This window comes from Pteronotus mesoamericanus, unplaced genomic scaffold, assembly GCF_021234165.1.
Source record: "Pteronotus mesoamericanus isolate MK-2021 breed Mesoamerican mustached bat unplaced genomic scaffold, CSHL_Meso_final scaffold_507, whole genome shotgun sequence".
Lineage (NCBI taxonomy): Eukaryota > Metazoa > Chordata > Mammalia > Chiroptera > Mormoopidae > Pteronotus > Pteronotus mesoamericanus.
Genome location: NW_026555319.1, coordinates 10,592,967 through 10,607,709, shown reverse-complemented (window position 1 = coordinate 10,607,709; position 14,743 = coordinate 10,592,967). Strand labels below are relative to the sequence as shown.

Below are 14,743 nucleotides of genomic sequence, written 5' to 3'. Positions count from 1 at the left end.
CTCCACCTCCTGCTCCTGTCTCTACGGAAGAGGAAAATCAGTGATGGGATTTATTTACCTTCTCTGAGTCGCAGTGGGAGGGCAGAGGAGGCTCTCCCTGGCCTTCCCAGTGGCTTTCAAATGCTGTTGCGTCGATTACTCACCGTGTACTCTATGAGGTGTTGGAGTAACGAAAGCCCAGAATGATCTAGTAAATTGCCATCCAGGCTACTGAGTGGTAGACTTGAACCTGTCCACCTCACCACTTGGAGGCCGGTTCTTTCTACGCTGCCACACTGCCATGTGGGCTGGGATGCCGGGGGGTATACAGCTATGTAATTGTCCCCGCTCCCAATGCCACCAAAACAACCAAATCTGTGGTATGGACAGCGATGGCTTTTTGTGTGGACAGTGGTGGCTTTGTGGTGCTGCTTAAAATTGTTCACCAAAAACCATGTGCAAAAGGCCTCTTTGAAGCCTCTCTTCTTATCTTACAATTCATTTGCATTTTGCATTTGACTCTATAACCTTGCTTGTTTTAATTTAACGATTAAATTTAGCTGCGCTTGTTTTAACTTAAGGCAATGGTTTAAATTACTCGCTCCTGAGTAAATTCGATCCTCAGAAGGTATTCTGGGTTTATCCTGAGGTGGTTCCCATGCCTCTGGCCGCTGTCTGTCCCCTGGAGGCAGGAGTGTCCTGGCAGTCGATGCGGGGAGGGGCGGGCACCTCACTACTGTGAACAAGGGCGCACCGCTTGGGGGCCCAGTTTGCTTGGAGAGGCAGGTTGCAGTGAGTAAAGGAAGGCCCAAGGAAGTGGTAACGGCTCGTTTGCGGCCTTATTCTGAGAAGCCCCAGACCAGAACGCCAACCCCAGGGGGCAGGCGGGCTGTCGGTGGCAGAGTACTGTGACTTCTTGCTTGGCACGCATCCATTCACTGGTGTTTGTGCTGGGGACCCAGTGCGGGGGAAGGAGGTCCCTGTCCGCAGAGGGCTTGCCATCCAGCGGGAGAGCCCAGAGCATGGCACGGCAGCCGAGCTTCAGAAGGGGCTGCGTGTGGATTCAGGTGCCAGCTCAAGTTGTCACCTGCCTGTTAGAAAAAGAAAGGGAGGAAAGTAATGGGGAGAGGCCTTGTGAAGGAAGAATTGAGGGAACTTGGTGACCAGTGAAATGTGGGAGCTATTAGGGGTGCTGTAGGAGAACCAGGAAAGGCAAGCAAGAGAGAGCTAGGGAAATGACCCAGCTCCTTAAGACCGGGAAGCACTGACCTGTTCTGTGGTCGCTTGGGCTGTGCCCATTGGTTAGAACCTGACTGGCAAAGAGTGGGTAGCTGGTGCTGTGAAGTCGACGAGCATTGTGAAAAGGCTGCAGCTCATTGCTGGAGCAGGCAAACTTTTGGACTTCCCTTTTGGGTCTGTAGGGCGCATGACTCACTTCTGAGCCCCTCTGAACCTCTGCTGGTGATTAGCCGGGGTGAGAGGCCCAGGGAGCCACCGGGCTTGTTCGGCAACACACTGCCTTCCTTTGAAGAGCCCAGGTTGCGGGACTGGACTGGATAGATTTGCAAGAGTTGAGAAGAGTTCCAGCACTTGAGCCTTTTGGGTTCTAGGCTGTCTGTCTTTTTGTATGGAAATACGAACCTTACCCATTGCAGGAACTGTGGGATGGCCTAGAGATGGGCTCCAGACTTGACCTAAAAAGTCTGGAGTCTCTGGGCCACCTGAAGAGGTAGCTGAACTCTGACCCATGAAACGTGGTCCAAGACCTCTGGGGGAGGGTGGGGCCCGCTGATCCTGACCCCTATGGGAGACGAGTTATTTGCAATAGAAAAGAGGCTGCTCCCCTGCCAGCCTGGACCTGCTCTGTGCCCGTTGGTGGGGGTGGGGTGGTGCTGTGCAGGGTAAACCCGCGTGGCTCCTCTCACCAGCCGCTGCTTCTTAACCTCCTGGAACTCCATCAGATTGGGAGCCTGCTCAGTGGGGGGCCTGGGTGGGTGCCAGGTGCAGATGGGGCCTGGCCTGGTCGGGCTTCTGCCTGGCACTCACGGTGACCTCTGGGAGCTGCCTTACCGCCTGTATTCTTGAGGCTCTGGTTACTTGTGCTCTGTGACCTTGGGCACAAGCCAGGCACCCAGTAAAGAAAGCCAGCCTGTGGCGCGCTCCTGTTATGGAAGCCCCACAAGGAAGGGCTCCTCTGCAGCCGGAAACCACTTCCCTCGGCCTGTGGGTAGCCCGGGGAGAAACGGGCCTCCGCCCACCTCTCTCCGATCGGGAGTCGCAGCCTTCTCCCCTGGTTTCCTGTGTGTCACCCCAGCCTACACTTCCTTCAGGGCTCAGAGACTACGGTGGCAGTTCCTGTTGAGTGAGGCATGAGTCAGCCAAGGAGAATGGTGGCTGAGTCTTCATAACCTCCAGGCATGGTTATTAAATATTTAGATGACACTACAGTATTGGTTCTCATCCAGCCCCTTTGGGAGTGCTGGTCCTGCCTGGGATAGCAGTATCTTGGACTTAGAAAAATTCTGTAAATCTCGCCCCAAATTGTATTCTCTCTCCCTCAGAGCTTGCTACCAGTAAATGGGACAAATGGGGTTCTGCCCAGTTTACAGATCGAGAAGACGACCCAGAGAGATGGTGTCACCCATTGACAGGCACCCAGCGGCTGGGCCTGGAATCGTAGCCTCCAGACCGCGGCTCGCACTGGCTGTCCCGTCCGCTTACCGCTCCTTCCCTGGCTTCCTCTCCCTCGGGGTCCCCCTCTGTCTGTCAGCCATTCATTCTGGCTGCTGGGGCGGTGACATGGAGCAAGACAAGGCCTCTGCTCTCTAGAGCTGAATTCTTGGAGAGGAGACAGTCAGTTGACAAGAACCCAAGTTGGCAGGAAAGGCCCCTCCAGGAGATTGAGTTCCTAGTCAGTGTCCAGGCCCTGGGTCCCCGGGCTGGGTGGGGGAGAGCGGATCTGGCCTACTTGTGGATTGGCCCTTACTGGTCACAGATCTGCCTTCGCTCCCAGGACGGTTATCAGGATAAATATACCCAGCTCCCCATTCCTGGGGAGTTACTCACCAAGCAAAAGTACCCCGCTGCTGCGGATTAGATTACCTCTGCTCTCACTGCTCATGTGCTCAGGGCTGGGGGAGGGGAGGCCCGTCTTTTCGTTCTGCTCTCTGTCCGAATCTGGAAGTTTCAGGAAAGGGGCTGAGATGAGACCAACTGCAGGCGCCGGCCCTGCTGCTTACATAGCTCCGTCCTTAGGAAGGGCCCAGCCCCGCTCACTGCTTAGGTTCCTGAGCTCAGGCAGCTGTAAGGAGGCTGGGTAGCTTCTCCTCTGACACTGGAGGCCACCACCACCCAGCAGGTACTCAGCAGGGGGTCGCAAACCTCCCTTGGCCAGAGTTCTGAGCCCAGCCAGATAGCCAGGCCGTAAGGCTGGACCCCTCCAGGATCTGTGGGGAAGGGACTTGCTGGGCTGGCGCTGTCTCTCAGAGGGCCTGGGTCGTGTGTTAAACGCGGGATGGACAGCGGCCCTGGGCCGTGGGGCAGGCCCTCGTGCGCTGGCAGCCCCTTGCTGCTTGTTCCGCAGCTCTGTGGGCGCTGCTGCCGCCCCTTCCTGCTGCTTGTCAGCTCCTCAGGAAGCTGCCAGCCCCTGCCAGGGGCGGTGAGGGCCGAGACAGACTGGCCTGCAGAAGGAAGGTGAGGGATGAGTCTCGAGAATATCTTGTTTTCACTGTGGGCCTTTCCTCGGCCTGTTGAGGTGGGGTCTTCCAGATGGCCCGGGGACCCCATCTCTTCTCATTTTGGGGCTGCTGAGTGGAGGGGTCCATCTGTCAAGGGGCCCAGCACTGGGACAGGTGTGACAGTGAAGACTCTGGAACCCGATAGTGCCCCACATTTACCTGTGCTGTCCCTGGAGCCCTGTTGGGAGGCTTCTCCAGGGTGACTGTGGTTTCCCCCGAGTGGTGCCCCTGACTACTAACCCAGGACTGCAGCAGCCTTTGCGCCCAGGCGTGGGGTAGGCTGGGGGGCGCTTTCTCTGTCCTCTCCAGGGTGAACCGCCTCTCTGAGAGGGAGCTCCTGTCTGCTTAGCAGCTCCCACATACGGAGTGTGTGCCCTATTCTGGGACTGTACTGAGCAAGCACTGTACATTTGCTTTCTCTGGTAATCTTATTCCTGTGAGTAAGGGCGTGAAATTCCCATCTGACAGACGAGAAAACAGAGGCACGAGAAAACAGAGGCACAAGAAAACAGTCAGTCAGGTAGCCTGGCTGGGCGACTCAGCCACAGAGCTGAGTCTGTGTGACTCACAATCCCCTTGTGCGAGCTCTGACAGCTTAGCGCTCTCAGAGCCTGGGAGGAGGGAGTGGCTCGGGATCCCCTCCCCGCCCCCCGCCACACACATGCAGTTCAGGGATCCTGGATGGACTTTTATCTTACTCCCTTGGCGCCTCTTCAGCTCTAGACCTCTTGATAGTCTTTATCGCATACTGAGGAGTGGCTGGGGCTTGGGAAGGAGGAAGCAGCTAGTCTTGTTGGAGTTCTGACTTTTTATACACTAGTCGAAGTTAGAGATGGAAGGGGTTCATTGATTCTCTTTAACTTATTGGGTGCCATGTGTCAGCCTAAGTTCCCAGGGCCATAGTCTGGGGGCATCCCCTACCTTGGGAGGATGGGTGCTCTCCCCCCCCTCCCCCCCACACTCCCTCCTCTGACCAGTACCCTTGGGCTGGTTGGCCCTGGAATGCGGGCAGACTGGCTCTGCCCTTCGTCCCCTCGAGCAGCAGTGAGCCTGACACCTGTGTCTTAACCCCCTCTAGTCTGCAGATCTGCAGCTCCCGACAGGCCCTCAGGGATACGCACGACGGCTCAGTGGCTGAGGCCGGAGTAAACACTCTTGTCTTGGCCTGGTCCAAGTGCTCCGTGCTGGGCGGACTCCCGGCCTGAAGCCCCTGCTGCTCTGAGCTTTGCTCGGATCCAGGCACGGGCCGGAGGCTTGGCACTCAGGGCCACCTCGTGCTCCTCCTTGGAGCCTGCTTTGTTCCTCCAACTCAGCCGAGCTTCCCGGCATTGAAATTTACCCTGTGCCTCGGTGGCGCTGGGCTCCCGGGACTTCCTCGCCTGAAATTCCGTGATTGCGCGAGGTTACCTTCGGTTACCCCCATGGCAGGAAGCGGTGGGCCAATAGCGCCCTCTGGCGGGAAGCGGCGGAAGAACTACAGCCCTTCGTCGCCAGGGCGTAGGTCAGTGACCTTACCCGGCTGGAGGCTTGGCACTCAGCGCCCTTGCCCCTCTTGGCCCCCAGGTTGGAGAGGAGAACTTCTCTCTTCACACACGTTGGAAGGGAAGTGCCAGGGCCTTCTTCATCTGACCCAGAGAAGCAAAAAGCTTTCAGAATCTAGGTGGTTTCCTCTAGAAAGGGGCTGGGAAGCCCCAGGGAGAACATCCTTCCACAGCGGGACTGGGGCAATCCTGGCGGCTCTGACCTGCTGGGAGGGCCTCAGGCCTGGAGAGATGCTGAGGAAGTCAGAGGCCTTGCCTAGCCCCAGTGAGCGCGCCCTGACTGCTTCTGTGTTACCGCGTCTGCTTTCCACTCGGCCCCATTTTCTTGACACCTTCTTTGGGGTCTGAGTAGAAACCTCTGAGCCTACCCCTAGGGGATTTAGAAGTGGGTGCCAGGCAGTAGCTGTGGCTGAGAAGGCGGGACCCCTCCCTGTGGGGCACTGCCTGCAAGTGGACTCCTCTGTGGGGCCCTCCCTCTGCCACCTCTGTTTACTCAAGCAGAGGAGTTTGCTGAACTCGCAAGGAAACTTTGGCCCATAACCGCCACACAGCAACAGGGAGATAGCAGGCCCCTGCACCCATAGGGATCTGCCACAGTGGTCAGAGTGTGCTCCACGGCCGCCTCCTGTGTTCCTGGCTCTCTGCCCTGTGGCATTTACGGAGGGTTTTGGGGGACAGAGGCACCAAGCCCTGTCTGCTCACTGAACAGAAACTAAGGGTGGAGAGAGAGAAGGAAGCCACACCGCAGATCCTGTGACTCTGTGTCCTTCCTGGGGTTCCTCTCTCTCCCTCGGAAGTGTGGAAAATGATGCACCTTTTCCCTGACGTCTGCGCATGTTTCCTTTTCATCGTTACTTTATGATTTTGCTTTTCTCTTTAAGGGCATCCTGTTCGTGCCCTGTCCAGATCCTGCCCCTGGAAGTCTTAGGAGAAGTCAGTATTTGCAGCCTACCCTCCTCTCCTTGAAGGAAGGTCTTTTTCTGAATTTCACAAAGCAAATAAGACCTGATGTTTGCAACTTCCTACGTGTCGTATAGCATCTGTCCCACATAAACCACTCCGGCTGACTGAGGAAACTGAGGCTCAGGGAAGCTAAGTGTTTTGCTGTGTGGCCATGGATAATGGAGGGAGCAGCAAGGGCTTGACCTCAGCTCTGGTTCAGCTCCAGAACCTAAGATCTTTCGTCTCTGTACACCAGGACTGTGCCTTCGGGCTAACAGATGAATGCGTGTTAGAAGAGCCCATTGAAATCATAAGCCAGTCCATAAACCAATAAACCAGACTTAGAGCCACATCTTGAGTGACAAGGGAAGGCATGTGATGCAGAGGGCATGGCGTCCCTCACACAGACGGTTTGCCAGGGAAGGGTAACCATCTGTCTTCCATTGACTGTTTGGGGCCCAGTAAACCCAAGTTCATATCCCAGCTGTGTCACTTCGACTCGCTTTGGCCTCTGGGCTTCAGTTTTACCATCCGAACTAGTGTCATTGTGAGAGAGGTGACGGAGGTGAAGCTCCTGGCCTGCGGCGAGTGCTCAAGCCTCGCTGCTGCTCCTGATGCGGGGCTGTGCTTGTTGCCTGCTCTGGGGAGGCCTGTGGGGCTTCCTGTCTGGCTGTGCCCATGGTGAAGAAAGAGGGACGCCACCCTCGTTGGATCGGGCCAGAGAAAATAGGGACTCAGCCTGAAGCCAAGGCAGCAGGTGTGGCTATGGAGACAGCACTGGGATTGGCCCGGGACGCTGGTTCCTTTTCTGCTGTTACCTAGGCACACTGACTCAGTCTAGTTCCGGTTTGCTAGAGACAGGAAGCCAGCTCTCTTCCAAAGGACCTGAGTGGGAGAAGGCCGCAGGACTGACCTTCCTTAGAAGTCAGGAGGTCTGTGCTGGGCTGTGGGGCCTGGGACCCTGGGCCTGGGAGCAGGCTTCCCCTCTGAACCACTGGGTAGGAGCCAGGGGTAGGTGTGGCTGGCCTGGGGGGAAGGAGAGCAAGGCAGGCAGCTGGGAGACGGTGTGGGTCCATAGACCAAGGCCCCGGTGAGAGCCTTGCTTCCTTTTTGCTTTCTCCGAGCCGGGTGGGGTGGGGTGGGGAACAGGGCTACAAGGAGGGGTCAGACTGGCAGCCCCGAGAGCTTGGGCCCCGTCCTTTAGGAAGTTGTACCATTTAAATATGGAATCGTCCAGTGATCACAGTGGCCTCTTGCAGGCCAGGTTTTTGGGGCGTGGGGCTTCTGAGGAGTCAGGCCATCCTGTCACTTACTGGCTTTGTGACCTGGGGCGAGTCCCACCACCTCTTGAAGCTCGTTTCCCCTCCTGTAAAGGAAGAATCAGAATTCCACCTCATGGGGCTGTAGGAGGGTCACAAATGCAAGGTTTCCACCACTGTGCCTGTCACTGGTAAGTGGCAGTAAATGCAGCCACTGCTTTCTTACGATTTTTATCGCAAGGGCCAGAGTCTGAGTCCCCAGCAGCCCACCGGAGCGGTGAGAGTGAGCAAGCCCCGGAGCGCGGCAGGAATGATGTGGCACCAGGCTCTCAGGTTGCGGGGCTGGTGAAGGTCCTGGGAGGGGAGGGTCAGGTCGGGGAAGATCAGCAGTTCCTGCTCCTGCCCCTCCTGCTGTGCCCTTCTCCTCTGGAGGCGGGGGAGACTCCACACCCCTCCGTTGTCTGCCCAGAGCCAGAGTAGCAGAAGCTTGCAGCCGAGGGCCAATTCAGCTCCCTTGCTGCCGGCAAAAGCAGCATAGTGGGTGCCCTGGAGCCTCGGCCAGGCTGTTTGCCAGGCTTCCGCAGAAACAGCCTACGGAGCAGTCTTGCCGCCCCTCCCCACCCTGGCTGGTCTGAGGGGGTGGGGAGCACTGCACCGGCCTCGTCCCAGGCCCCCCCCCCCCCCAGCCTGGAATGAGCTGGGGCCTGGGCTTGTGGTTCTCGGTGGTCAGGAAGACAGGTGCCACCCCAGGGGGCCTTTCCAGCCTGGAGGCTGAGAAAGCGTAAGTGCTTTGAAATTAAGTGAGACCTGGCCCTTCCCAGCCCCTCCCAGTGACGTGGGGCCCCTCCTACCCATTCTCTCCGCTGGGCCCTGCCGAGTCAGAGCCCTGAGGTCTCTAGGCAGGCATTTCTGACTCCCAGCCAGCCAGCCAGCCAGCTGCTCAGCCCTGTCCGGAGGCAATGCAGGTACCTGACTCCCGGAGGTAGGAGAGCCTCAAGGGCAGCCCCACGAACCCCCAGAGCACCTTCAGTTGGGGGCTGGGGTGCAGAGACCAGCTTTGGGAGCTGGTTTTTAGCCAGGCTGGGCTGAGCTGGGATCTTCCTGACCTGAGGCTAGTCATTTCTCCCATGGGCGGGGCAGATGTTCCTGTCATTAACTCTGGGTGCAGGCGGGGAGGTCACTGTCCTTGGAGAGTTGGATCCCGGGATCCCTGCTTCTTACCCACTCCCTGTGCCTTTCCTCTGCAGACGCCCTGCTGGAGGACTTGGAGTCCACCACCTCCCACATCTCTAAGCGGCCCGTGTTCTTGTCTGAGGAGACCCCCTACTCCTACCCAACTGGAAACCACACATACCAGGAGATTGCTGTGCCGCCCCCTGTCCCTCCACCCCCATCCAGTGAGGCCCTCAATGGTGCGCTCCTTGACCCCTTAGACCAGTGGCAGCCCAACGCCTCCCGATTCGTCCACCAGCAGGTAGGTGGGGACGGGCACTGATGCTGCCAGAGGCTTTGGGGCTGAAGTAGCTTGTCGGGTGGCAGCTTAGGGATCCAGGGGAGGAGCGGGCTCAGGGAAGGGGAGAAGGGCAGGAAACATCCACCCCTCCCCACCAGATGCCACGTGAGGGGGGGGCAGTGACCAAGTGTTAATCACCTGCCTCCAGCCCGAGTGCGGAAATTCCCTGGTGAGACTGACTGGGAGCAGCAGCCTCCTGCGGGTGACGTGGGCTATCCCTTTTCCTCTCCCCGGGGAGGTTCTGAGCATTCCCCTTCCTGCAGCCTCAGTCTCCGCCGCCCGTGTCTGGCTCCAGTGCCAAAACGTCCAGTGCCTCCATCCCCCAGGACAGTGTTGGCCCTCCCTGTCCCCGAGCCGGCGAGGAAGAGCACGTCTACAGGTACTGCCCCAGCCGCTGCCCGCGCGCCTTGCCCTCTTGCTTGGAGAGCCTAGGCCAGGCCAGGGTTCAGGCATGACCACGGCCCTGTGGGGATCACGCCTCAGGTCATTGGACTAAACCAGAGACGTCCCCGAGGCTCCTGGCCAGCTTGTAATATGCCTCTTGGCTGGGCTGGTAGCCTTATTGCTGCCATCTGCTGCCATTTACACACACACATCAGCTGTCATGTTACCCATGTAGTTGAGGCAATGAGGCAAGACTTCCTTCCTCCCCTCTTACCACATCCCTTCTCCACTTTCAGTCCTCTTGCTGTGGAGACCTCATGTCCGCTCTGCCTTATTCTCCTGGAATATTGGGGGGTCCACAAAGCTGGGGAGCACGTCTCAGTGTGGTCTTCCCTTTGTCTCTCAAAGCTTCCCCAACAAGCAGAAGTCGGCTGAGCCCTCACCTACCATGATGAGCTCCTCCCTGGGCAGCAACCTTTCCGAACTTGACCGCCTGCTGCTGGAGCTGAACGCTGTGCAGCACAGCCCTCCAGGCTTCCCCGCAGGTAGGGCTGGGGCTCTGGGGCGGGGCGGCCAGTTCCCGGGCCTACCTGCTGGCCCACCTCCTCCCCAGAGAGCTTGAGGTTGAGTCTTCTTTCTCTCTCCCACTCCCAAGATGAGACCAACTCAAGCCCTCCGCTGCCTGGGGCCCTGAGCCCTCACTATGGCATTCCGGAGAACAACAGCCTGCTGGGGGTCAAAGCCGGGCCCCTGATGAAAGAGAAGCCCAAGCGGAACGGGGGCCGTGGCCTGGAGGACGTGCGGCCCAGCGTGGAGAGTCTCCTGGACGAGCTGGAGAGCTCCGTGCCCAGCCCCGTGTGAGTGCCTGCCGGGCCTGCCTGCGCGGGGACCTCGCTCGGTCGGTGCCCGTGCTCCAGTGTCTGCCCACGCGGCCCCACGCCACCCGTTCCCTCCGCAAGTGCCTGTTGTCCGCCAGGCCCTGCCCCAAGCACCAGGGGATGGAGATGAGTAGCACGGACATCGTTCCCGCCTTCTGCGGGCCACCGTCTGTCAGAAAAGAGAGACCTCATGCATGTGAGGGCGCCTGTAGCTTAGTGGCTGTTGGCACAGATTTTGGAGCTGCACCCCGGGGTTCAGACCTTGGTCTGCCCTTACGAAGTGGCTCTCAGGCCTTAGTTTTTCCATCTGTTAAACGGGGTTAGGGGATGTGGGGTCATGGTGATAAGGCCACTTGCCTCAATTGGGTGACACCCAGTCACACTTTCTGGTTCAAGGCAGGCGATGTAGGTGGTGAGTGCTTTCTAAATGTTAGCGCTTCTCAGTGGGGCCATGTTGTTGGGACAGCTGCACATGTACGAACAGCGCCGTGGAGAATACACGGTGCTGGGCTCCTTAGCCGGCAAGCTTGCGCGTGGGCTGCAGGACTAGAGGCGCCTCCCTGGGGGAGTTGTCATTTGAGCGGCCCTCTCTCCTCCCCTGTCAGCTCGCCTCGGAGCTCTCTCCTGGGGTGAGAGCTGCCCCTTCTCCTGACAGAGACCGGGAGCTGGCCGGTGTCCCCGGGTTGGAGGTCGTGGGGTCCCACTGTTAGAGCTGATGTGCTGATGTCCTGAGGTGGGGAGGACGCTCGGGGGGGCGCCTGGGGCCGGGCTCTGGGATCCATGCCAATGTCACGCCTGCCCTGCAGCCCCGCCATCACTGTGAACCAGGGCGAGATGAGCAGCCCTCAGCGCGTCACCCCCAGCCAGCAGCAGACGCGAATCTCAGCCTCCTCTGCCACCAGGGAGCTGGACGAGCTGATGGCTTCCCTGTCGGATTTCAAGGTGCTCTGAGGCTCCTCTTCTTTCCTGCCCCGTGTCTCCCCCACCCTTCTCCTCCCATACCTCAGAGTGAGTAGCGGGAACTCGGCCCTGTAATTTGGGTGACGTGCCCTGAGCCAGGGACCCTGCAGAGCCCTGGCCTTGCCAGGATATGGGGGAAGGAGGGCTAGGCCCGGCCAGTGGGGACCGAGCCGCCTCTGATCCTGTGAAGGCAGAGGAGTGCTCAGCAGAGACATTCCTTCCTGCCGAGTGCTCCCAGCTCCCAGCCACTCAGGGCAGGGGTCAGGAGGCTGGGACAAAGGGCCCTGTGTTGGTGGCTGGTCTTGGTGGGGGTGGGCATTCTCTTCTGGGTCATGTGGGACTTGGGATCCTGTGCCTGAGAAGTCATTTGCCCTGGAGCCCCACTCCCACGCTGGCTGTCCTCAACACATCCTTTTTCTTTCTGCCTCTGGTTTCTGGATCCACAGGCCTCCTTTGCCAGCCTCCTACCCTACCCCCTCTTCCTCCACGGGCCTCTGCGTCTCCCGCAAGTTCTGTCTGTGGGAAACCTAACCCGTCAGGCTCCTGGGCCAGTCCTGCATGCGGCGCCCCATCCCTGCCCCTCCCAGGCCTCCCCAGGCCCGCCCGGCCGGAGCTGTTTTATTGAGAAGATGCCGTGCCTCCCCGGGGATTAACATTGACTGACTCTCCAACAGTTGCCGACTGCACTTTTCCACATGGGTCGACCTTTGGCGCATGACTTAGGGAATCTGAGAAGGAGAGCGAGTGGTCTGTGCGCTCTTGGCCCTGATGGTGCCTCCAAACCTTCTTTCAGCTGGGGTTTTGTGGTGAGGGAGGGCAGTGGGGCTGGGAAGCAAGCGCGAGCTACTGGCAGTTCTAAGCGGCCGCGGTCAGAAGCAAGTCTGCTGGGCCCAGGTATTGGCCTAAGGGAGCCCTGTGCTAGCCTCCTTTAGAACGATGTTGCTTTCTGAGACTGGCACCACGATGCCCCGCGCGAGGCTGAGCTGGCTCTAGCTGCGCACCTAGAGCAGGGTCTGGGGAGGTAGGGAAGCTGCGTTTGTCTGGGGGAGACCGAGCTGAGAGTCGAACCAAGACTGGAGGAGGCAGTGCAGCCAGCTCCCTGCGGCTGATCCTCCCTCGGTGGTGCCCGGGCTGGCCTCCCTAGTCACCTGTCTCCCGTAGCCACCGCACCTTAGTCTTTTCTCCCTTTTACCGACTCTGACTGGGGTGCTCCACAGGCTTTGCTCAGAGGCTGCTTCCTGCGGCCTGCGGTGGACGGGGGCCAAGGCCACGTGGCCCAGAAAGACCTTGGTGGGTGTCTGGGTCTTCTGGGAGGGCCAGTCCTCGTGCCAGCTTTGCACCACCCTGGTCAACACCCTGAGGTCGAGCTGTGCCTTGCAGCAACCTCTTTTCTCACCTCTCTGCTTTCTCTTTCTCCTCCCCTCTGCCTTTTGTCTTTCTCCTCCTCCAGACCAGCTCCTCTGCTGTGGCCTTGAACTCCCTGGGGCTGCTGCCCAGCTCAGCTCCATCCTCACACCACATACTTTCTCCTCCTTCTCCTCCTCCCCCCGGGCCATCCCTGACTAAACCCACCCCACGAGGCCACAGTCACACCCCGAAGGTCCTCCCTGTCGAGGATAATGATAATGGAAAGGGCCTTTTCTCTCCCGTGGCCCCCAGTTGGCTTGATTTGGCTGGCCTTGGGGTGACAGCTGGCCTCGGGGCGACACCTGACACTCCTAACTCAAGGTCCTCCTCTGCAAAGGGTTCTCTGGGGCCATTTGGTGCAGAGAGCCGGGCTCAAGTTTGCAGGGATGTGCTAAACCTCCCGAGTGAGCTCTCCAGGGCTTGCCCAGGCCCCAGTCTACCCGCAGCTCCAGCTCCATATCCCAGTCCCCAGGAGCCTGGAGACCCCCGAGGGCTGTCGGTCAACCCCGTGTACCCAGAGGAGGCCTTGGCTGCCACGTGGGAGCAGCCGTGGGCTGTGGAGGCGCTCAGGCCCGAGACTCCCCGTGGAGCTACGCCCAGCTTCCAGGAAGTGGCCGAGCCAGCTCTTGTAGCTGTAGACCGTCAGGCCATCTTCCCAGATACCTGGAGTCTCATGAAGGAGTGTGGACAGCTGAGGGGGAGGGCGAGGCCAGAGCCAGCGGGGCTGGGGAGCAACTGCCCGGCTCCAGCTGAAGAGGAGCAGTTAGGTGAAGAGATGCCTGCGAGGGGAAGCCTGGTCAGGCCAGCCCAGGGACCCGAGACACACAGGAGGCCAGAGGGCGCCACCCAAGCTGCCGCTGAGACCAAGAGAGAAAAGCCGGAGCTTCCACATGCCGTGGTCGCAGACTCGCCCAAGACCACCGAGAGGATTTCCACCTCTGGCCAGGCAGGCGCCAGCTTGCACAGCTGCCAGGCCCGGCCCTCGCTGGGCCTGAGTGTGGGCCACTCCTGCCTAACTGCATGCCACCTCCCGGTCTGCGCATGTCTGCTTGGGCAGCAGTCCTGAGATACCGTGGCCTGTGACCCTGACGGCCAGCCCTCAGCAGTGGTCTCTGTGGGGCCAGTGGCGCTGCCTGGGCCTGGAAATCTCTCTTAGTAACAACCCGCTTTTTGTTTGTTTAAGGCTTTTTCCTTTAGATGAACTCCCCTGACACCCTGAGGCGATGTACTCGAAGTGGTTAAAAGCATGGGCTTGGGGACCCCTTAGAACTGATTACCAACCCTGCCCCCAGCACTTGCTGCCTGTGTGACCTTGGGCAACCCCCCTCCAGCCTCAGTTTCTCATCTTTCAAATGTGGGTAATAGTAGACCATTTCCCCCCAAGGTTGTCCAGAGGATTAAATGAGATAATGCCTGGAATGTGCTTAGAATACAGCACACGGCCCTCAATAAGCCATGACTGATGTTACTGTTAGTATTTGCTTCTTGCTTGATCAAAATGTCATACCCTTTCAAAAGTAAAACAAAACAAAAACCACTACAAACCAGTAGGTTAGAAACAAGAAACAGTAACCCTGCAAGGCAGCCAAGAAAATACTGTCACCCATTTCAAGGGTAGAGGAGCTGAGGCCCCTAGAAGTGAATTGTCTTGCCCAAGGTCAGTGCTGACGTGGAGCTGGGTGCCAGGAGTCTGCCCTGGCCCTGCCTCCACCGCACCTCAGCTTGGCTCTTCTCGGGCGGTTTGGTCCAGCCCTCCCTTGCCTGGGGCACCCGAGTGTAGACTGAGCAGCTTTGGCAGAGCCCAGAGTGGGGCTGTGACGGCTTCCCCCTCCCCCCTCAGATCCGCTCGGTGATCAGGAGGAGCCGGGAGACGGGCCACGCGCACCCCATGTCCCGGGAGCCCTCCCCTCGCCGCCGGCTGGACCCCGCCACCCTGAGCAGGACCCCCTCCCAGGAGCGGCTCATCGCAGAGCTGCAGGGTCGGCTGGGCATCCAGCCGGAGGCCGAGGAGGCTGCGGGGGCCGCAGGGGCCTCCACCGAGGACTGGATGACAGAGGGCGTCATCATCACTGTTCAGCCCAGAGGGAGGCGGGCTGAGGGGCAGCTGGTAGAGAAGGTAGCGGGGTGCCCAGGGCCAGCCCAC

General features: G+C 59.2%; 1 protein-coding gene across 2 annotated transcripts in view; it reads left to right on the top strand.

The window, feature by feature from the left end:
• Window positions 1–14,743, top strand: part of PXN (paxillin) — a 44,601-nt gene that overhangs the window by 24,126 nt on the left and 5,732 nt on the right. Inside the window, exons 2-8 of one of the 2 annotated variants that reach the window (XM_054594293.1) lie at window positions 8,706–8,932; window positions 9,235–9,350; window positions 9,764–9,900; window positions 10,011–10,212; window positions 11,040–11,175; window positions 12,644–13,546; window positions 14,441–14,716. In XM_054594293.1, the coding sequence (XP_054450268.1) occupies window positions 8,706–8,932; window positions 9,235–9,350; window positions 9,764–9,900; window positions 10,011–10,212; window positions 11,040–11,175; window positions 12,644–13,546; window positions 14,441–14,716 (1,997 nt within the window). The remainder of the gene's footprint in view (window positions 1–8,705; window positions 8,933–9,234; window positions 9,351–9,763; window positions 9,901–10,010; window positions 10,213–11,039; window positions 11,176–12,643; window positions 13,547–14,440; window positions 14,717–14,743) is intronic. The other variant, XM_054594292.1, reaches the window with a different exon arrangement.